Below are 24291 nucleotides of genomic sequence, written 5' to 3'. Positions count from 1 at the left end.
ATCACTCTTGCGCATGCGCGCGGGACCCGCCATTCACGGTACAGGGCTCTGAAGGAACGACACAGGTGGCCGTTCCTTCAGAGTGCATGCGCCGAGGCACTGTTAATATCTCCTAAACAGTGCAAGTTTAGGAGATATTTACAACACCTAAGGTAAGCCTTAATATAAGCTTACCTATAGCTAAAAGTCTTTAAAGTGGGTTTACAACCACTTTAAGTCATGACAAAGTCACATCAAAGTCGCGTGGCAAAGACTTTTAGGTCATACAAGTGTGAAAGGGGCCTAATGCAATAATGCATAAAGGTAAAAAACCTTGAGGCTTTAGAACCACTTTAATGTATTTTTTACTTGAAAGTGTTATCCATAAAATGTACAAATATTACTGTTAAACAACAGCAGCCTCTAGTGGCTTAAAATTAAAAGTGCAATTATATTAATGCCAACATAGTAACTGCTGTCTTAGCCAAGCTACAAACAATTCCTAATACATGTATCAAACATTCTAGATGCAAATTCCTGCTCATGGGCCATCATCCAACTTTCCAGTCAGGTGCTTTAAAAATCCAGTTTAATACTTAATGAAAAATAACTCGGTGTTCTGACATACACAAATACCCTTCCTATAAGAAAAGCCTGGGCTCTTATTTAGTGGAACATGTGCCCCTTAGGAGTGATGAGCTTGGTTTGCATAGTGTATATAATAAATTGTGGTATGAAATACACACTTGAAGGTAGGGGAGCTATGCTTTTAATAGAAATTTCTGTGATCAGACTTTGTTTCCAACCTGTCATAAGGAATGGGAATTGCAATGTCTATTCCGAGCTGTCGCTGGCATGTGTTTCTGCTACAAATGGTTTAAAAGTGTTCAGGGATGATTTGTCATGAGTGGAATGCAAAAAAACTGGAACAAACATACTGCAACCCATAGTAACCATTGAGGTTTTATTCAATAGGAAATTAAAACAAAGAATATGATAGTTTGGCCATTGAGTCTAATGTTTTGCCAGTTTTAATACACTAGCCCCTCTTTAGAAAGAATACCACCATTTCCATCAAAGCTTTAGTCCAAAAACTTACCGAAGAAATATGGCATCTAATTTTTCCTTATCTGAACTGCATTCATCATTTTTGCATATGCTGATGAAAACTTTACAAAACTGCCAAAACTTATTCTGAAGGAGGTCCCATACCATTAAATGTAACTGTAATGAAACAAAAACATTACTTCAAGACACATGCTTAACACACTAAGGGGTTTATTTATATACACCGATCAGGCATAACATTATGGCCACCCACCATAACCCACCGAGGCATGGACTCCACTAGACCTTTGAAGGTATGCTGTGGTATCTGGCACCAAGCTCTCTATAGCAGATCCTTTAAATCCTATAGGTTGCAAGGTGGGGCCTCCATGGATTGGCCTTGTTTTTCCCAGCACATCCTACAGATGCTTGATTGGAGTGAGTTCTGGAGAATTTGGAGGCCAAGCAGTGGCCTCACTATGGTGGTGTGAGGGTTGCAGACCACACCCGGCTGACACCCGCCAGGGGGGTGACACCAGGGGTGGACTGACCATTGGGTGACAGTGAGGAGAGCGAAGGAGGAGGCAGCCCCTAATCCCAGAAGTAGCTCATTTATGGTGGCAGAGCGAGTCGGAGTTCCGGGCTGTGATCATGCCTCACCACACACAGCTGATGTTGGATCCAGTGGGCTACAGGAAGGTGAGGGTCAATGATATTAGGCGGAATGACTAGACACTGATTCCTATACCATGGGCGATCAGGGAACCCTGCTAATAAAATTATATAGATTACAGTATAACATTTTTTAGGGGCGATTTCCCGGTGTCGTTTTTTTGGGGGGGGGGGGAGTGGGGGAGTCTCCTGGTGAAGTATGGGGGGATAGGGGAGCCCCCCTCTCTCCCCCCTCCTCTCTCTCTCTCATCGCCCTCTCCAACCTCTCTCTCACCCCCCCACTCTCATTCCCTTCCCCTTTCTCTCACACCCCCCTCTCCCACCCACTCTCTCTCTTATCCCCCATCCCTCTCTCTCACCCCCCCATTTTTTGGGGGATGATCTCCCAGTGTAGTTTTTACCCCCCTCTCCCTTATCACCCTCTCTCAACCCTCTCTCTCTCTCTCACCCCCTCTCTCCCCCCTCACCCTCTTCTCTCTCTCACCCCCCTCTCTCTCTCCCACCCTCTTTCTTCCCCTCTCACCCCCTCTCTCTCTCACCCCCACCCCCTCTCTCATATGTCACTCCCTTCTCTCTCTAACCACCCTCTCATTTATTATAAATTATAATCTTTCACAGAGGTCTACTGCTTTTTTTAAAACACCTCAGTTGCGCCATAAAGCTCTTTAAACCTGGAAGTGCCCAGCGGCTTCTATGGAAAGAAACCAGGAACTTCCATGCCAGGTGGCCCCATGATCTTCTATTCCCCACTGTGGCAGGCTATCGGGTGGGGGGGGGGCATCATGTTTTATCGCAACAGGTGACACCAACCCTAGTGGTGCCACTGAAGCCAAATCAACACCTCAAGCGCATTGTGTTCCTTAAACCATCATTGAATTCATCAGACCAGGCCACCTCCTTCCATTTGCTTTGTGGTCCAGTTCTGATGTTCACATACCCTTTAGAAGCACTTTTGGACATGGGTCAGCAAGGTCATCCTGACCGTTCTGCAGCTACACAGCCTCATACACAACAAACTGCGATGTACTGTGTGTTCTGACAACTTTCTATCCAGATATAGCATTTTCAGCAATTAGAGCTACAGTAGCACTTCTATTAAATTCTATTAAGTCGGACTACATGTGCCAACCTTTGCTCCCCACAAGCATCAATGAGCCTTGGCAGCCCATGATTGTCGCTGTTTCACTGCTTTTCCTTCCATGGACCACTTCTGGTAGGTCCTGACCACTGCAGACCGAGAACGTCCAACAAGAGCTTTCGTTTTGGAGTTGCTTTGACCCAGTCCTCTACCCATTACAATTTGGCCCTTGTCAGAGTTGCCCAAATCCTTATCATCCTTATGATCCCATTTTATACTGTATAGCCACCCACTTTCAGATGCCATTAGAAAAAGATAATCAATGTTATTCACTTTATCTGTCTGTTCTCATAATGGTATGTAGGATCTGATGCATTTTTTTCACCCAAAATTTAATCAACTTTTACCCAGGATGCACACATTTCTTTACCAATTGAATCAATTTAGAAGTGTAACTGTAAGAATCTTGGGTGACAGGACTTAAAAAAACAGTATACTCATATGTAAAATATCAATCTAAGCTTTAGACTCTCTGTTTGTAACATTTTGAATGGTCTGTTCTAATCGGTATGCTATTCCTTTAAAGAGCAACTCCTTTAAATGAATTTCTGTGGAACTGGAGGGATGGTATAAATGTCCCTGTTCCTTTGGCCATCCCCTGTAGATTCTAGCACACTAGCATTACTTCAATCTCACCTGGTGTCAGAGATCAGGGTGTATCTATAGGCAGTGAAGGGGAAACAGCTACTCCTAGACCTAGGAAGACAGGGGCCCGAACAATGTCTTTGTCCTTTTATGTGTGCTTGTATTTTTTTTTATATAGAATAAAGTGACATTTTGCAATAAAAAAAAAAAAACAAGAAGCACTGTGGCTTAATAGTATAGTGTTTATAGAGGGCCCAGGTAAAATCTAGACCAAGGACTTGTGGATTTTAGTTACACCATAGCTCCCAACTGTCCAGATTTTGAGGGTCTGTCCCTGATTTGGGACAAAGTCCCTCTCCCACTCTTTCCTCTTCCTTTCATCCAAGATTCTGCATTTATACATTTCATAAAACCGGGATAAAGGAATAGTAGTGGTAAAAAAAGCACTTGGAGGTTGAACTAATCATTTTTTTGTTGATTCTCCTTTAAGGGGGGTGTGACCTATGCCTACATACTTTTGCTAATTGATGCCCCTCGTTCCCATCTCAAAAAGTTGGGAGATATGGTTACACTTATGGTAAAATATTGTTTTCTGTATTCTTGTGACCTACCTGTAAAGGCCACTTAGACTTGGAGTAAAATTATTTTTCATGCTTTAGTTTCATGCAACATAAAAAAGAAGGCTAAAACGGAGAACTGTTTTCTCCTGTTAAAAATGATTGTACAGCACTTGATTGTATCCCCCACTTCCTGCAAAGGCTCACAAATACCTGTTGATTCTGCCAGTGAAGCCTACCCCATGTAACTTCCTGTGATGGGGTGACAATGCTGCTGCACTACTCCTGAATTCAGATAAGCGTTGTGTCTCTCATGCAGGCTGTGCCTATGTGTACTACAGAAGGATAAGCCATTGCAGGGAGGGGGCTTGGCTATCAGCATTATCACTGCAAATTAGCAGGAATTAGCTTCTCAATCAGCGGCAAATGTAAGCTAGCCATACATTATACAATTTTCTTATATAATTTTCTTTAGATTTACATTCAACTATGTAGTACAGGGGCCAGCCTGATTGCATACAAATTGAATTTGTTTAGGTTTGACCTCATATTATATGGTTTTGGTAAATCTAAAGGAAAATTGTACCAGAAAATTGTATAATGTATGGCCAGCCTTAGCCCTGCTCACTAACTTAATAGCTAGCACTCTCTCTGCTGCTCAATCCTATGTACTGTGAAACGCAGCATCTATAGAATAACAAATGAAAGAGGATTTAGCTAATTTTTTTTATAAATCTTGTGCAATACATAGTCACTGGATTTGGGGCCTGTTGAGATTGTCACACTGGAGCCTTTAGATGTTCCGATGCGTTTGGGTTGATATGCTAAAGGCAAATAGGAAGTTCTCTTTTCAAGGGAAGCTTTTTCACTTTCACTTTGCAAAGAATGGCAATTCACGGGCAAGAAAAAAAATAAAATAGCAATTTTGCATTATGGATGGTGGAAGTCAACAGAGCTTTACCACATTCATTATTCTCTGTGAAAATGTGTCTATTTTCCTTTAGTAAAATCAAACCCATTGCTTTGGTGTTGAAGGATTAAAACCCCGTACACACGGGCTGAATGTCAGGAGACATCAGCTGGTTCAATAAAAACATTCGGCCCGCGTGTATGTCAGTCAGTCCGACAGAAACCAACATTCGGTCCATGTGTATTTCAGTCGGTCCGACAAAAACCGACATTTGGCCAATGTGTATGTCAGTCCGGCATGCCCAGAAGCTGTGGAGGGATGACGCGCCCGCACCGGAAGTGACGAGCGGGGCTGGTGCAGGCGCATTCTGGGAGAAGAGGACGCAGAAGAGTACGCGCTGGCTTCAGCTGCCCACATCCGAGATGGCAGCGCTGGAGAAGAAATTTTCAAGGTAAGTATTTCTTCTATTAAAAGGTAAGTGCGACCCGAGACAGTACAGAGGCTATCCATTGTGGAATGTACTAGCCCTGACTGTCCCGGGGGTATTTTTAGCTAAATTTAACCCCCATGGCCTGAACTCCGCTTTAAGCTGCAATGCTTCATTCTTTGCTAGATTGCTTTGGATGGCTCATCATAAAACAAAAAGTGGTGTGCTGCTGTTATGAAATTCTCCCACAAATTGTAGTACTTGCCTCTTGTAGTTTTCTTGGAGACTGTGCATTGGTGTATCTTGACAAATCCATTTCAAAGGCTTTTTGGTAACGAATTTTATCAATCCGATGATGAACTGTTAATAATGAGGAAAGCACTGCTATTTCTTCCTTTAGTTCAGATGTTGTAGGCCTTATAAGATACACAGAGCATTTCAAAAAATACACAGTTAAAGCATTTGATTTTCAAAACTTATATTCAACTTATATTTGGATTAGTATGACAATCTTTAGATTATTTTAAACCATACATTTTTGCTCATCCCTATTGTGTTGCCCTATGCCCTTGGTAACGAACAGGTAGCTTACAGCCATAATGCCACAACAAACACTATACAATGTTTTAAGGTCTTTTAATGGAGAATTCCAAAATATGAAGAAGGGATTGCATATTTGCAGTACATGTGTAGCGGGGTTAAACATGCCTAAAGACACTGTTTGATATGTGGGAAGGAACTAGGCTCCCTCTAGTGGTAGCTGCATGGAATTTCCCGGGCTGTGACTTCCTTTTCACAAGATGAAGAAACTACATCTCCCAGGCTGCTTTGCAAGATCCAGGAACTAGGCTCCCTCTAGTGGTAGCTGCATGGAATTTCCCGGGTTGTGACTTCCTTTTCACAAGATGAAGAAACTACATCTCCCAGGCTGCTTTGCAAGATCCAGGGTGCACGGCTGCACCGCACGGCACTATGGGGGAGGTTATTTAAAGGAGAGAGAAGCGCGCGAAGGGGGGGCCTTTCTGCGCTGGACTCTGAGGAACCAGCGAGCGAGAGTGAAGGACTGACACTGGATATTGGGCCAGAGCCTTTTAGCCTGGAGGGACGACGTGGAACCGTCCCATCTCAAGCACGAGGTACATTCCTGGAGGTCATACTGCTGTTTGCCGAGACCGGAAGTCATCCGCCAGAAGGACCCCGCGCGGCTGGCATATAGCCAAAGGACTGAGACCGCAGTGGAAGCGCGCGAAGGAGAAACTTCTGTTGGTGAGAGGGCACATGCCCAATAACTGACTTTATCTGCTGAAGAGACAGTTTTATCTACAGATAGCGGTAGCGCAGCAGGAGGTGATAAAACCCCGGGGTTTATCACCATACTCTCTCAGGAGACTCATAGACAAACAATAAGGTCTGTAAAGGAGTCGCCAGAGGCTTATCTCTCTCGCAGAAGTTATTGCTCAGTTACGCAGACACCCTGCGGTGACAACTAACAGCTCGTTGTTTTTTCTTTCTTGATCTTTATTCCTAATCTGGATTACAAATGAGCTCTATTCAATAACCTTGCTAGCGAAGATCAACAAGAAAGAAGAGAACTCTGGGGGAGGGACTCAGATAGGCCCACCTACCTGGTACTGTGTCTAGCCTTAATGCAGGAGGAGTGTGGGGGTATTCTTTTACTTTTTTAAAGCTGTTTTAAATAACCTTTTATGGACTTGTATTGTATTGTATTGTATCTCCCCTATTCAATTTGATACATAGTAAACTAAGTTTGGTTAATTACAATCTTGTGCGTTGTTCCATTGTGTCACCCAGAAGGACTACTATTCAAGAAGGTAACAAGGTATTGTTGCATAGTGAAGTATTGTATTCCAACCTGTGTATCTATTTGATAGTCCAGTCCTATTCTGGGTCAGTTGTGCCTGAGGAGGGATCGAGCCAATTTGATTGGGTTGTTAGGCAGGGTGTAGACCCAATAATATAATCAGCAGCTCCTGCGGGGGTGGTGCTACACGTGGGGGCTCGTCCGGGATTTCTACAGTCCTGCAATACAACCCTCTCAGCCATAGAATCCCCTCCCACGCAGAAATGGATCCTGTCGCTGCTGCTGAGTGGTGCAAGGAAGAGAATGTCATAGTGGAAAATGGCCTGGTGGTTGAAATCAAGGGAGAAGCCTGGACTGAAGAAAAGCTCCTCCCTGTTTTGAGGGCACTATCCACAGACAGGAAATTTTGGGTGATTGACATGAAAACTGACACCACTGTCCCACACACGTATGCACTGTGTGAGTGGAGGAAGGGGGTCCCTGATTATTTCAACGGAAACAGTGTAAAAACTACTGACCAAACAGAACTTTTCCTGATACATCCAGGAGTTCCTATTGCGGGTCCCTCATCCACCACCCCTGGGGTATCCAGCCAAGAAAAAGGTGTCCAAGAAGGGCATCCTGAGTCATCACCTTTGTCGACTTTTAGCTCAGAACTGTGTGCTGTTCTTGGGGAGATTGTGGCAAAATGTAGTAGGGACTCCTCGAGCTATTTGATGACTGGATATAGGAAGCTCCGGACATTCTCTGGGAAACAGCCTGTGCCTTCAGCAGAAGATGGGTTCGAAGAGTGGTTAGATACCGCCACTCAGGCTTTGGAGGAATGGGAGGTACCAGAACAGCACAAGAAGCAGAGAATCACAGAGAGTTTAAGGGGACCTGCATTAGAGGCTGTACGTAATCTAAAGCTTAGCAAGAAGAACTGCACTGCACAGGATTATTTGGACATTCTGCAAGATGTGTTTGGTCGGACGGAGAACGCGGCTGAACTTCTCTACCAGTTGGACCACTGTTATCAAGAAGAGGGGGAGAAGTTGTCCGAATTCATTAAACGTCTGGATAGGATTATCCACCAGATTCTGCTAAAGAAAGGAATAGACCACCGGAAAATAGATGAGACTCGTGCACGACAGGTTCTGAAAGGGGCTCAACCTTTAGATCCCATTGCCATACTGTTACGAACTCGTCGAGATGGCGGCATTCTAGAATACCCCGATCTGATTCGAATGGTCAGAGAGGAAGAGGTTATGTTGGACAACAAGAAGAAAAGTCGGCAGTTTGACTCAACTGCCCGGGTTGGAGTGATAAGTGTGGAAGAGGGTGACTCTCAAGTTGAACTCCTAAAGACCCAAGTGTCTCAGTTGATAGAAATGGTGTCCATCCTGATTGGTCAGGTATCCACTCTACCCAAGGGGAGTATATCGGAGAGGCCAGATGAACCTGTTAGTCTCAGCACAGATCCAGAGCCACGGCCTGCAAGATTGTTAACTTGTTTCAACTGCGGGGGAGTTGGGCATGTTAGAAGGGTATGTCCCAGCTCAGGAAATGCTGCCGCGAAACCTCGCGAGCCAGCGGGAAACTTCAGAGGACACCGGTGAAGGAGTCAACCGGGTGTCCGCCAGTCTTAAGGGACTCCAGAAGTGGTGCAGGATCAGGGAAACTGAGTCAGGGGGTCAGACCCAAATATAATACCCCCAGTTCTAGACTCCGGGTTACTGAGGGAAGGAAAGTCAATGCACACCGGGTTCAGCGGGGGCCCAGATCAAGGAAGAAAAAGGAGAAGAGGGCCAGGGTACAGAGAACTGAATCAGACAACCAGGCTACATCAAGAGAATTCCCAACTAACTTGGTCGGGCCCTCCCCAGTGGTCTCGGTTCAGGTGGAAGGAATTTACACAAGAGCCCTCCTTGACACAGGGGCCCAGGTGACTCTTTTGTATAGAGACTTCTATGATAAATATCTTACCCATCTACCTTTGCAGAAGTTGGAAGATCTGGAGATATGGGGTATTGGGACCCAAAGTTTTCCCTATGACGGGTATCTGCCAATCAAGTTGACCTTTGATCCATCAGTGGCTGGTGAAGCGGAAACCTTCGACACCTTAGCGGTGGTCTGTCCTCGTCCACCAGGGGCCAACAAAAGCTCTCTCATCGTAGGAACAAACACTGACCTGGTAAGGCGCCTTCTGATACAACTGGTCCAGGGACAAGATGCTCAGGCGCCAAGGATCCATCCCATGCTACGGCAGGCCTACCAACGATTAGTGTTGGAGCAAGAGACCCCCGCAGAAGGAGTTGGACGACTCTGGAAGCTGGATAGAGCAGAAAAGGTCTTACAGCCAGGAGAGGTGGCCTGTTTTAAGGCTTCTGTCAAACTCACATGGCAACAGCCGGGTCCCTTCATTATCTTTGAATCAGGTCAAAAGGAGAGACAGAGAGGGATAGAAGTGATCCCTGAGGTGATCCCTTTGAAGGTGTTACAGGAAAACCGTGGAAGGGTTTTAGTGAGTGTCAGAAACACCTCTATTACACCAGTGAAGGTACCGGCCAGAGTGCTCCTGGGCCAAGTCAACCCGGCTACCCCAGTTGCCCCCATTGATTTCAAAGAAAAGGAACAGGGTGAAGCGGTTATAGAGGAGCTTTGCTCTGGAAACGCTGCCCTCCCGCCGGAATGGGTGAAGAGGGCCAAGGCACAACTTGCTCGATGTAGGGAAATATTCTCTAAGGACGAGTTTGACGTGGGATGTGCCAGGAGCGCCACTCATAAGATCCGCCTGAGTGAGGACAAGCCTTTCAGGGAGAGAGTCCGGCGAGTCCCCTTAGGTGACTTAGAAGATCTACGTCAACAGCTGGCAGAGCTCAAAAAGATCGGGATTATCCGAGAATCCAGGAGCCCGTATGCTTCCCCGATAGTGGTAGTCCGGAAGAAAAATGGATCTTTGAGGCTTTGTATCGACTACCGAACGCTGAACAGAAGAACCATCCCAGACCAGTATACCACTCCTCGAATCGAAGATGCCCTACAGAGTCTGTCAGGGGCGAAGTGGTTCAGTGTGATGGACTTAAAGAGTGGGTATTATCAGATCCCCATGCACCCTGAAGATCGGGAGAAAACAGCCTTCATCACCCCTGTGGGGTTCTTTGAGTTCAATCGCATGCCTCAGGGGTTGTCCGGGGCCCCTGCTACCTTCCAAAGGCTGATGGAGAGGACCGTTGGAGATATGAATTTGATAGAGGTACTGGTATACTTGGATGATGTTATCGTGTTTGGCAGAACTTTAGAAGAACATGAGGAGAGGTTGGAAAAGGTCTTGAAGAGGCTACATGAAGAAGGTCTGAAACTTTCTCCTGAGAAGTGCCAATTCTATCAGTCCTCGGTCCATTACCTGGGCCATATCGTGTCTGAAGAAGGGGTGGCCACTGACCCGGACAAGCTGGATGCTGTTGCTTCCTGGCCGAGACCCACAAATGTGACCGAACTCCGGTCATTCTTGGGCTTTTGCTCCTATTACAGGAGGTTTGTGGAGGGGTTCGCCCAGATTGCCCGACCCCTAAATGAGCTCCTGAAGAATGAAGAAGATGATGTCCCTGAGTTGGTAAAGCCGGCGAAGTCCACCATAGGCCCCCGGAAGGCTAAGGAATCCATCCAGGATCAGTGGACCCCGGAATGCGAAGGGGCCTTTGTCCAGCTGAAGGAAACCCTAACCACTGCCCCTGTGTTGGCCTATGCGGACCCCACAAAACCATATGAACTGCATGTTGATGCCAGCCGAGATGGGCTGGGGGGGGTACTTTATCAGGAGCATGAGGGTCATCTGCGACCTGTTGCCTATGTGAGCAGAAGCCTACTGCCTGCTGAAAGGAATTATCCTACTCACAAACTTGAATTCTTGGCCTTGAAGTGGGCAGTGGTTGACAAATTGAAAGACTACCTGTACGGAGCTGAATTCATTGTCAAGACAGATAATAATCCCCTCACCTATCTGTTGACTACGGCCAAGCTGGATGCAACAGGACATCGATGGTTGGCTGCCCTCTCTAGCTTCAATTTTAGCCTGAAGTATCGGCCAGGAATCGGAAATAGGGATGCAGATGCCTTATCCAGAAGGTTGCATGTTCCACAGGAACCTGCGGAAGAATGGACTCATTTGGCTCCAGAAGGGGTGCGTGCCCTATATCAGGGAACTGAATTTCGATCCCGAGGAGGGTCAAGAGCAGAAGAGATTGGGGTTTCGGCTATCGGAGTACCCAAATGCTACTGCCAGGTGACCCAAGTTGAAGGGGAGGGTTTGCCCCGGCTGTCCAAAAGGGACTTGCGGAAGGAGCAGTTGGAAGACCCTTTGGGAAAACTTCTCTTGGAAGCCCTGGAGATCCAGAGCCCTGAGTTGCTTCTAACTGACTCCCCTCAGGGGGCCCGTCTGTTGCATAGAGAGTGGACCCGGTTACAGATCAGAGAAGGAGTGGCCTACCGGAGAGGTCCATCTGAAGATCTGGAGGAGAAGTGGCAACTGTTCTTACCAGCTAAGTACAGAGAGGGAGTTCTGGCCGCTCTTCATGATAATCATGGCCATCTGGGGCCCGAAAGAACCTTTCAGCTTGTCAGGGACAGGTTCTACTGGCCTTGTATGAGGGCCGAAGTTGAAGGATACTGTCATTCTTGTGTCCGGTGTATACAGAGGAAGACTCTGCCACGTCAAGCAGCCCCAATGGGCCATCTACAAAGTCAGGGACCCATGGAGCTGGTGTGCATTGATTTCCTTTGCTTAGAGCCTGATCTGAGTGGCCAGGGGAATGTCCTTGTGGTAACAGACCATTTTACCAGATATGCTCAAGCATTCCCAACAAGGGATCAGAAGGCCTCAACGGTAGCCAAAGTTCTTGTAGAGAAGTTCTTTGTACATTATGGGTTACCACAACGCCTCCATTCTGATCAGGGAAGGGACTTTGAAAGCAGACTGATCAAGAGACTGTTAGATATGTTAGGCATTCAAAAGACTAGAACCACTCCCTACCATCCACAGGGGGATGCCCAGCCTGAACGATTTAACAGGACTCTTTTGGATATGTTGGGGACTTTGAGCTCAGAGAAGAAACAGCATTGGGGCAAGCACGTAGCTGCCATTGTGCATGCCTACAACAGCACTGTCAGTGATGCTACTGGATATTCCCCTTATCGGCTGATGTTTGGAAGGGAGGCTCGGTTGCCAGTGGATTTGGCCTTTGGCATTTCGCCTGATCATACCTCTTCAGCATCGCATAGAGGATATGTGGACCGACTGCGGAAGAGTCTGAAAGCGGCCTATGACAAGGCTCAGGCCACATCTGATCAACGTGGACTGCGGAATAAAAAAAATTTCGACCTAAAAGTTCGGATCCATGACCTGCAACCAGGGGACAGGGTTTTGTTGAGAAACTTGGGTGTCCCGGGAAAACACAAGTTGGCAGACCGCTGGAAGTCCCAACCTTATGTTATCTGCAAGCAACTGCCAAACCTTCCTGTGTACCAAATTCGGCCTGAAGGAAGTGTGGGTCCATTGAAGGCTTGGCATCGGAACCATTTGCTGCCTCTCTCTGAAGCGGTTCGTATGCCCCCTGTGGAAGACTTGTCAGAGGCCCCTTCGACTTCTCGCCGGTCCAGACCAGTTACCAGATCTCAGACGACGCTCCCAGATGAGGGAGAGGGAAGTTCTCCATCTGAAGATTTGGAAGATGAAGAGGAGGTACCCGACTGGTTGTGGTCATCTCAGTTGCCAGAACCCACACCTGCCTCCCTGTCTTCATCTGACTTGGCTGATAGAGGAGCCCTTCGGGCAGAAGCCCCTGAATTCATACCCTTTCATATGCTTCCAGAAGAAGAAGCTGAGTATGAAGGTTCTGAGGAGGAGGTTGCACCCTTCTCTGAAGAAGAACTGACCTCTCTTGAACCATCAGGTTCCTCTGTGTTGGAACATGAGGAGGGGGACATTGAAGAATCCTCAGAAGTGCCTGATCCTAGCACCTCTGAGAGCATGCCTCCACGGGAACAGAGGGAAAGGAGAGTCATTCACCCACCTAAGAGACTGACCTATGATCAATTGGGTGAATGTTCGGAAGAAGCTGTTTTTACCTCCAAAAGATCTCCTGACCAGCCTAGTTCCTCCACTGTAGATTTGGTGGGGGACAACCCTAGCTCACCCCCAGGCACAACTGTACAAGCCACCCAAGTTTTGGGGGGTCTGTGAGAGATCATGAGAACAAAGTATTGAAGTAGAAAACGTTTGCATTTAAGTTTGTACATAAGGATATTGGGTTTGGCCATTATAATAAGCACAGTTTTTGATGTTCACAATTTGGTTTACTTTGTGAGTTAATGTTTGCGCACATTTTGTTGCTCTGACCTCACTATATGTTTTTTTCTCTTTCTCACCTTTTGATGTTTTTTTTTCAACACAAACTTTAAGATGTAAGTGTTTAAGAAATTGCAAAGGCACATGTGCTTTTTAAAGGAGCACTATATAAAAGCACTAGAAATCAGCACTATATTAACACTGTAGAAATCACTTATTTGCTTATTAATTGCACTTTATCGTTTTACTGTTGCACTGCTATTAGAATACAAAATTGGATGTATTCAGATTGACTTATTTCAGCAAAATGTTAATGTTTTTGTTGTATAATGCCAACCTATGCACTAGGGTACATACTGTTGACCTCTTTGGGGACCAAAGTTTCTCAAGTGGGGGGAGTGTGTAGCGGGGTTAAACATGCCTAAAGACACTGTTTGATATGTGGGAAGGAACTAGGCTCCCTCTAGTGGTAGCTGCATGGAATTTCCCGGGCTGTGACTTCCTTTTCACAAGATGAAGAAACTACATCTCCCAGGCTGCTTTGCAAGATCCAGGAACTAGGCTCCCTCTAGTGGTAGCTGCATGGAATTTCCCGGGTTGTGACTTCCTTTTCACAAGATGAAGAAACTACATCTCCCAGGCTGCTTTGCAAGATCCAGGGTGCACGGCTGCACCGCACGGCACTATGGGGGAGGTTATTTAAAGGAGAGAGAAGCGCGCGAAGGGGGGGCCTTTCTGCGCTGGACTCTGAGGAACCAGCGAGCGAGAGTGAAGGACTGACACTGGATATTGGGCCAGAGCCTTTTAGCCTGGAGGGACGACGTGGAACCGTCCCATCTCAAGCACGAGGTACATTCCTGGAGGTCATACTGCTGTTTGCCGAGACCGGAAGTCATCCGCCAGAAGGACCCCGCACGGCTGGCATATAGCCAAAGGACTGAGACCGCAGTGGAAGCGCGCGAAGGAGAAACTTCTGTTGGTGAGAGGGCACATGCCCAATAACTGACTTTATCTGCTGAAGAGACAGTTTTATCTACAGATAGCGGTAGCGCAGCAGGAGGTGATAAAACCCCGGGGTTTATCACCATACTCTCTCAGGAGACTCATAGACAAACAATAAGGTCTGTAAAGGAGTCGCCAGAGGCTTATCTCTCTCGCAGAAGTTATTGCTCAGTTACGCAGACACCCTGCGGTGACAACTAACAGCTCGTTGTTTTTTCTTTCTTGATCTTTATTCCTAATCTGGATTACAAATGAGCTCTATTCAATAACCTTGCTAGCGAAGATCAACAAGAAAGAAGAGAACTCTGGGGGAGGGACTCAGATAGGCCCACCTACCTGGTACTGTGTCTAGCCTTAATGCAGGAGGAGTGTGGGGGTATTCTTTTACTTTTTTAAAGCTGTTTTAAATAACCTTTTATGGACTTGTATTGTATTGTATTGTATCTCCCCTATTCAATTTGATACATAGTAAACTAAGTTTGGTTAATTACAATCTTGTGCGTTGTTCCATTGTGTCACCCAGAAGGACTACTATTCAAGAAGGTAACAAGGTATTGTTGCATAGTGAAGTATTGTATTCCAACCTGTGTATCTATTTGATAGTCCAGTCCTATTCTGGGTCAGTTGTGCCTGAGGAGGGATCGAGCCAATTTGATTGGGTTGTTAGGCAGGGTGTAGACCCAATAATATAATCAGCAGCTCCTGCGGGGGTGGTGCTACACGTGCATAAGTATTCTCTGATATTGCCAGGGCTGGTCCATTGGACCCAGGCAGCACTTGGAGACGGCAGACGGGCATCAAACTGACTTCCAAGTTTTGTTTTTACAGCAGTTTTGTGTCATCAGTTTGCGGCATGTTTCAGGTGGCATTTCTCCATCTCATACTGATGCCCATAGTTCAAACTGAGTATGAGGAGGCGAAGTGTCTCCTTCTGGCAATGTCCCTCATGTGATTGTGGTGTGCTCAATTACATCAAACATTAGTGCACTCCATCTCAAGCCGGGCAGGCTGGATCTTCTAGGGCTGTGGGCACTGCAGACACAGAAGTGACAGAAGGACTGAGGACAGAGAATGGGTGTTTGGTGGACCAGTCTGGTCCGGTAAGGAGTTATGGAAGAAGATAACAGTATACATAATATTTTCGAAAGGGTATATTTATATAAAATAATGGATGTGGCGGCCTTTTGTTTGGCGTGATTTTATTTTGGGGGGGGGGGGGGGTGCAGCATTTCATTCTTGGACCCAGGCAGCACAATGTCTTGGGCCAGCCCTGGATATTGCTTTCATCGTTATTGCCCAATGGTTCAAAATGTTAGCAATTTTTTTTTTACTAAGCTCTCTTGCTTGGGCAATACCCTGGAAGGCTTTCTCATAATCCTACATTATTAAATATCCTGCAAAATGTTTGGGAAGTTGAGTAAAGGCAGAAGCAAGGCTTTGAAACCAGCAGCTTAGGGTGATAGGGAAAGCAAGGAAGTAGTAAACAGACAGCACATGTGTTACTGGCAGGATAACCAGGTGAATACAAGGCCCCCTTCACACTGCAGCACAGTGTACCCATAGTTTTCATGTGGGTTACTCGCTGTTTCCCATAGACTTGTAACATTGTGCAATGTTAATGTTATGTAAAACTGTTATTTTGCCAGAGCATGGCAGTGTTACCACACAACCCATACAGAAATGCAGGGGGCTCTGCGACTTGTATGCTGTAAGTAGGATTCTTTTATACAGATTAGCTGGAGTTGGACTACACTGCCCATAAGGACTGGAAAAGGGGGGGGGGGCATTTAAAAAGGGGAAAAGCCCAGGATCACAGGGGTAGATAGATGGGAGAGACTGTGTTGCAGGTCGAACGTGAGAGTGGAAGCGGAGTAGATCCACGCAGGCCTAGGCGAGATCAGGCCAAGCCAGGAAGTCACAAAAGCCACCAGAGGGTGATCATCCTGAGGAGGCAGGTAGCGAACCTGCGGGCAGACAAACTGGTTCATCGCCACTTTCACAGCCAGAGGCTAGAACAGTTTACAGTACAGGTCTATATCTTTAGGCACAGATGCTTTAACCCATCCAGTGTAGCAGTTTACCCTCCTTACTGCCTTTATCAACACTGCCTGCAGGATACCAGAATTCACCTTTTTGTTTCCCTCCTAGGCAGGAATTCTATACACACCCCACTTCAGACTTGAGCTATCCAAGGAAGAAATAAGATGATTTCCCTTTAAAGGTACATACTCCAGCCAAAATCTGTTTCCCCTTCTTCCTTCCAAAATAAGTACTGTTGCTATCTGATATCCTTAAAATGATACTTCACCTTAATCTGACATCCATAAAGTGATACTACCCCATAATCTGACATCCTTAAAGTGACTCTTCACCCTACCAGTGTTTATTAAATGGGAACTCTGTTTTCCATTTTACCATCCTTTGGGCAATTCAGTTTTCTTCAAGGAGACTACATCTCTATTGTGCACCAACATAAGGGCCCCAACTAACCAGCACAAGAGTTTTTGGGGTATCTGCTAAGAATTTACTTGCCTAAATTCCTGAGAGTTAAACCTTGACTTTTTTCACTGAGAGCCCGCTAGTGAGCTAGACCAGTGTTTGTTGTTTCTTTCTCATCGCTTTTGCTCACTTGGGGAAAATCTCTCAGTTTGGGAGCTCACATTTAAATCTTCAGTCCTGCAGGATGGGTGGGAGTAGCTTAAAGTAGTACTGTATTGTGTTACATTGTCTTTTTTTTCTGTGTGTGTTTTTCCATTTGAAAGACTTCCTTTGAATTGTTCCTTTTGCCTGTTTCGCCATTTCTGTGACTTTAATACAAGCTAAACATTTATCTCATTAGTGTGTACAAGTTTATCCTTTGTGTGACAGCCAGGTGTGTCAGCAGGGCAACATTCTGCTCAGGGCTCAGTAATGAACAAGGTACTCAGAATACTCTGTGGCTATTGAGGGGAGAGCGCTACCAACTACATAATATTATGTCCTTCATTTTCTGAAAGTGCACCAAAGATGCAGCTTGCAGTGATTTTGTTGCACTTTCAGAAATCTCTCCAAAAACACGGGGTATAATAGAAGTCTATAGGAACACAAGAGTACCCAGCATGAAAACTGAGGGTACACTGCGCTGTACCCATGCTGTTGCCAAACCGCTGCACGGCAGAGTGAAATAGTTTTAAATTTTAAAAAACTCTTAAAATGAAAACTATTTCAGCCATCTGATCTAAATGCAGGTTAATTGCAGTATATACTTTTCTTGGTCCTGGTTTAAGCTACACTATAAAGCTATAATGAAACAAAACTCAGATCCTTTTCCAACATTAGTTCATCACATTGTACTCCCTGTAAAATTTATGATCATGGCTGCTGGTTGAAATCACAGGAGCCTGTACAGCCTACCTGACAATGCCCCCCTGAAAATATCAAATTATATTTTTGCTAAAAATGCACTAAAATCTTTATTAGTGGACACAAATGCAACTAAATGTAAAAGAGTCCTTAATTTTTTTAAATTATTTTTAAGATTTTTTTTTAATGTTTTAACTGCCCTGTTTGGGAGTTTTGGTGAAATATCAAGGGTTTAAACAGACCCCTGATATCTCACATTTGAGACTGAGAAAGGGACTGACTACATAGATATGTCAGTCCCCTTCTCTGCAGCCTCAGCTGCAAAGATGAATGAATAGGAAGTGCTCTGAGGCTTCCTATTCATTCACAGTCTTAAACATGGTAGACACAGTACACTATGCTTCAGTGATGAATGAACACAGGAGCGATCGGTACTGATCATTCACTGTGGTCATTCAGGAAAGCAAGGGGCTGGTAAATACCGTATGTCATATTTACCAGCCCCTTCCCCTGCTCTCCATCCTGAAACAATCCCCCTGTGTGCTCACAGCAGCTGCTTGCAGGACAGGAGAGGAGGGAAGCTGTCAGCACAGCGGGCAGAAGGGGCACACAGAGGGTCTCGGACAGCAGGTGTTCGAGGGTCACACAAGGGTTCCCAGACAGCAGGGGGTGGGGAAGGACAGATATTAGAACCGATCCCCCTACAGCGCTGTAAAAGTGAGTAAGAGGAGCAGACGCTGGCAGCGCTGCAGGGAGAGGCACAAGAGGATCAGTGTCTGGAGTATTGCAGTACAGCCAGCCCTCTTGCTTGGCATGTGCCTGGGCCTTGTTGAACTGATTGGGCCTGGGCCCAGTACATGAGGGCCCGTTGTACTTCCTTATTAGTGGACCTGTGTATGATACATGCATATTTTTTGTCCCCACGTGCATACCTTAACATTTATCAATATTAAACTTTATTTTCCTTATAGTTGACCAATAAATAAATTACAGTTGATTTATTAAATAGAGATACCTGTCTTGAAGTAAAGCAATGAAGTTCATAAATGAGATGCAGTTGGACTCTTGGTTTCCAAGGAGCGTGACAAAGCTCTTAATGTGTGCTGGTGTCAGATGAACTTGTATTGTGTTCTCAATGATTTCTTTGAACTCTTCTTGACTGACATTGCCATTTCCGAGAATATCGGCTTTACTAAGTAGTAAGCAATATCAAGGGAAGAGATTACTGAAACGTCTGCATTTGCACAGAAAATGGAGATATTCATTACAGAAAGCGACAGGTATATAGAGTGGTTATAGCTGACATGCTTTTTCTCTTGCAGAAAAGAGATCTGAACAATGTAAACAGGCAAATGTATTAGAGTGGGAACTGAGTAGTTTGACCACTTTCACCAGAAGATTGCTTTCCCTGTTTTTCATCTGATAACTTATTGTTGTTAATATTAATGAATAATAATTAATACATTACTATTGTATAGACAGGAAGCCAGTGTAGAAAGCAACCTTCAAGTAAATTCCAGGCAACCTTTGTTCTTTTCCTGAGAGCATAGCATTTATTGGATACCAGAAACAGATGACAAGTCCAACAGAGTATATATAAATCAATACAATAACAGGATCCTTAAAGCTGATCTTGACTGCATCTGAGCACTGCAAACCAAAAACACTATATCTGCCCTCAAGTTGTAAAGCGCTGCGTAAACTATCGGCGCTATATAAATACTATATAATAATAATAATAATAATATCATTCATTTTTTAATATTCAAAGCAAACTCCCCCATCCATCCATGTCTCCATGCTTTATTTTGGTGAGAAATCACTTTAACCCCCCCCCCCCCCGCATTTCTGGTTGTGGCCATCTTGAGTAAGGGCAAATGATTCATGTAGCATTTACTTCCTGCCTTTAGCTCAAGTATGCATGCAGGAGATTGTTCTTAGCTGAGAAAACCCCTTCTCCTCTCCTTCCCTCCTAAAGACCCCTGGGATGTATGACATCATTTGCCTAGGCAGGAAACCAGGAAGTAACTGAAGAAATGTAAAAAAAAAAAAGTTTAAAACAAGTAAATGCTTTTTCCTATCTATTTACTAATGCTAGCAGCATGAGAATTAAAAATAATCAATATTGATTGGGAGAGTGAAGTTCCACTTTAAGAGTCCCCTTCAGAAAACTTAATTCTTCTCTTCATATTTTAGCAAGGATATAGGCATGCTACACATCCAGCATATACAATATATTGTCAAAAGTATTGATAATACAATTTAAATGTGCATGAACTTTAATGGCATCCAAGTCTTAGTCTGTAGGGTTCAATATTGAGTTGGCCTGCCCTTTATAACAGCTTCAACTCTTCTGGGAAGGCTCTCCACAAGGTTTATAAGTGTGTCTATGGGAATGTTTGACCATTCTTCCAGAAACACATTTGTGAGGTCAGGCACTGATGTTGGAGATAAGGCCTGTCTCGCAGTCTGTGCTCTAATTCATGCCCAAGGTGTTCTAGCGGGTTGAGGTCAAGACTCGGTGCAGGCCAGTCAAGTTCCTCCACCCCAAACTTGCTCATCCGCGTCTTTATGGACTTTGCTTTGTGCACTGATGCAAAGTCATGTTGGAACAGGAAGGGGCCATTCCCAAACTGTTCCCACAAAGTTGGGAGCATCACATTTTCCAAAATGTCTTGGTATGCTGACGCCTTAAGTGTTCCCTTCACTGAAAAACAACCCCACACCATAATCCCCCTTCAACCAAATGATTTTGACCAGTGCACAAAGCAAGGTCCATAAAACAGCCTGACGACTAGTGCTGACTTCTCGCCGTTGCTTGATTCTGGGTCAGCAGTGGCTTCATATGTAACGGTTTTATGCTACTTTTATTGTTTTTATATGTGTGCATGCATCCAGATTAAAAATACTATACTATAAGGATTACTTCTTCCTGGTGAGCTTTATTTATCATAGCATAACCCTGATAAGGAGTGTCGCTGGGCGAGCTTACTGGGTATATCCCTCACTGGATGACAGATACACATTAAAGGCATGCATGCTGCTGTAATGGCAGCCACCATTTCTGGTGAGTGTTCACTTCACTGGGATTCAGTGGCTGCTCTCTGAGCACTGAGTTTGAAATTACGTGTTCACTTCAGGAGTTGTTGGAGTTTTGTTTCACTTCATTGCTGCACTGGACTTTTCAATGTGTCTCTACTGCTTCACTGGACTTTCTTATTAAAGCGGAGTTCCGCCTCCCCTCCACCCCCTCCAAAAATTAAAAGTCAGCAGCTACACATACTGTAGCTGCTGACTTTTAATATTAGGACACTTACCTGTCGTGGAGTCCAGCGATGTCGGCACCACAGCCGATGTTTCCGTCGGCTGTCAGGTGCTGCCGCCTCCACTGCTGGTAAGGGAACCCGGCAGAGAAGCCTTGCGGCTTCACGGGTGGGTCCTTACTGCGCATACGCGAATCACGCTGTGCATTCCTATTGGCTTGTCGGTGGGGGAAGGGGACAAACTTCCGAGGGACAGCCCAGCGGCGCCGCATCGCGAAAGTAGGGAAGGGTACCTGCCAAATGTGGCACCTGAGGGAAGGAGGAAGCAAAAGAGTGGAAGTTCCACTTTTGGGTGGAACTCCGCTTTAAGTTTTTCTGTTCCTATTATGGAGGACTACATTTATTAATCTAACTAAGGACTTTTGTTCACTTTACTTTTGGTGCTACACCTATTTTTTTACATCACTTCTATTAATTGGGTCTACTGCTTGTTTGTGACAGTGGCCATCTTACCACAATGCAGAGAGATTTTTTGATTAATTAACTAAACCGGTTTCTTTTGAAAAAATTTCTCTACAGCGGTTTCCGTTGTATACAGTCTTTACGAACCTGAAAACAGTTCTATGACAGGCCCAACAGGTCAGGAAGTTTATCAATTAAAAACCCAATTAGCCTATGACTGAGGTCTCTTTACTCATAAGCTAGAAAAATACTTATTATTTGCAGTGGTGCATGCTGGGGGAGGATATAAATATTTGCTGTGACCTTCCAGCCTCCTGGACTGTTGCCAGGTACAGGAAGCTGTACTGGAGTTCTCTGCCTCCCACGCATGCTACCTGGGATGGGGAAGCGAACAATGGGCCTGTGTTTCAGGGGCCAGAAAGGTTATACACTGTCTTGCTGTAGGGTAAATCTAGAACAAGTAGAGCAGGAAAATAGCTGTCTGTATGGACCTTGCCCAAGAGTGGCCTATGTGTCCATGAACAAAGAGGCATTTAGAAGAGTTTAGAAAAAAAAACCCACAGCCATTGCGTCCAGGAACAGCGGGGTTTTGACAGAAAAAACGATTGCGCATGTAAACCGGTCTAAACGTGCATTAACACCAGGCACGTCTAGTACTTTGTTCGCTAATTCTTTCAATGACCAGAATAAATTATTATTTTGGCTAATGAAATTAATTAATGCCCAAGCGTTTGACGTGCCTAAACAAGTTACATCAACACATTTACAAGCGTCTTTAATGCCAAAACCCTGCTGCCAGGAGGAAAGGCATCTAGGAGAGATAGAAGAACATTCTGTGAGTGTTGAGGCCTAAAGAAACTTGTGCAACCTGATGGTGTTTTAATGTCTGAAGAGTAGAGATTTACAGATTCAGCTTAAAGACCCTTATTTGTGTACTAACTGTAACTAGAAGAACAGAGTTACATTTGTTGTCACTTTTTGGTTGTCCTGTGCCATAATCCTCGCCCCTTAAGCTTATTGTGCCTTAACTGCTTCCCATCCAGCCTAATGTAAAATGACAGCCGGACTGGAAGCAGTTAGGGCACAATAGACCCACAACAGTAAAATCAGTGTGTATATGCAGTAAAGCATGCTATACTCACTGTGGAACCTAAGGGGTTAATCTTCTGTATTGTGTAAAAAGGCTGTTTGATCCTGTATGCAAAGATCCTCCCCTTCTTGCCCCAAAACATGTCTGGATAAAACAGAGTTAGTGGAGTCAGTCTGCACATGCTCAGTTTGGTATGTATTGCTAGAGGGTTTTTTTTTTCTTGTGAGAGTGCATGTGGTCAGCACAGGGCCAATTAGCACTGTCCAGATAGAGGGGGAGGGGTCCTGCATCCTGATAGGACAGCCAGTGCAGTGTGAATACTTCTCTTACAAGCTTTGGTACAAGAATGCTATATACTGCTGATGAGAAAAGGTATTTAGATGTTTATATTTACTAAATCAATTGCATTTCAATGTTCTGTGTAATGTTTAGTAACATTAAGAAGAGAGAATTTTGGCACAGGATAACCAAAAAGTGACAGAAAATGTAACTCTGTTCTTCTAGTTACAGTTTTGCCACTCTGGGTTGACATCATATGATATCCTCCCAGGGATGTTAAATCGCGTGCGCCCCACGGGCCGCACTATGGCATGATCTGTCACCCGCTGTGCCCACCGGACACAGATGACAGATCAGTGTACCAAGTCGCTGCTGGTACCATGTGACCAATCACAGCAGATCACATGAAAATTGTACACAATGGATGGCTTCCATATACAGTATGCCATCATTGTGTACTATTGTGATCTCTATGATTGGTCACAGTGATCACATGGTATAGACAGGTCCAATCACAGCCCATCTGTACCATGTGATTAGCTGTGGTCAAGCACAGCTAATCACAATAGTACAGACGACATAAATGGATTTCATTCAGAAAAAATGGTTGTTTATAGTAGTGATATTTATTATTATTATAAGCAATCCTAGTGTGTAAAAAAAAAAAAAAAAATCCTGATCATCTCCCCAGAGTAGTACAGTGTTACTATTGTAACACTATATTACTCTGACCACAGTATGAAAAAAAAATCATAAAAAACTTACAAATGTAATAAAAAGGAAGAAAAAAATGTAAAAATTGAAAAAAATGTTACTTTTTTTTTCTTTTTTACATACTGTCACCAGTCAGTATCTCTGATCACCGCAACACCAGTTATACGATGAAGCTGTACTGCACTGGCGACAGTATGTAAAAAAAAAAAAAATAGTACATTTTTTTTTTTTAATTTCTTTATTTTCCAAAAAATTGCAAAAAAAAATTACAACTTCCTTCAAAAAACTCTCCATGCTTCTTACTAAAAACCTTAGACTGTCTACTTTCCAAAAAGGGGTCATTTGGGGTGTATTTAAATTGTCCTTACATTTTCGGGCCTCAAGAATTAAGAATGTGTCAGTACATGAGGATTGATTGATTTTAGTTTGTGGACTCTTTAACTTCCTACAGGCTAAATAATATACACTGATTTGGGTTATTTCCACCAAAGAAAAGTAGTAGTATAGATTTCAGCCTCAACTTATTAAGAAAGATTTTTTATATGCAAAATTTTATAACAGAAGCAAAAAAAAAATTGTTTTTTTTTTTTTTTTTAATTTTCAGTCTTTTTTTATTTAGAAAAAAATAAAAAAAAACCCAGTGGTGAATAAATACCACCAAGTGAAAGCTCTATTTG

General features: G+C 44.5%; 1 protein-coding gene across 1 annotated transcript in view; it reads right to left on the bottom strand.

The window, feature by feature from the left end:
- Positions 1 to 1074: 1074 nt before the first annotated feature.
- LOC309553515 (EF-hand calcium-binding domain-containing protein 6-like) overlaps positions 1075 to 24291 on the bottom strand; it is a gene marked incomplete at both ends in the record, with an annotated part of 129871 nt that continues 106654 nt past the window's right edge. The window contains 3 exons of the mRNA XM_082254753.1: positions 1075 to 1203; positions 5581 to 5731; positions 18822 to 18998. Of these exons, the coding sequence (XP_082110879.1) occupies positions 1075 to 1203; positions 5581 to 5731; positions 18822 to 18998 (457 nt within the window). The remainder of the gene's footprint in view (positions 1204 to 5580; positions 5732 to 18821; positions 18999 to 24291) is intronic.

This window comes from Pelophylax lessonae (assembly GCF_965119305.1).
Source record: "Pelophylax lessonae genome assembly, chromosome: 4".
Taxonomy (NCBI): Eukaryota; Metazoa; Chordata; class Amphibia; order Anura; family Ranidae; genus Pelophylax; species Pelophylax lessonae.
This window is presented reverse-complemented; position numbering and strand designations above follow the sequence as displayed.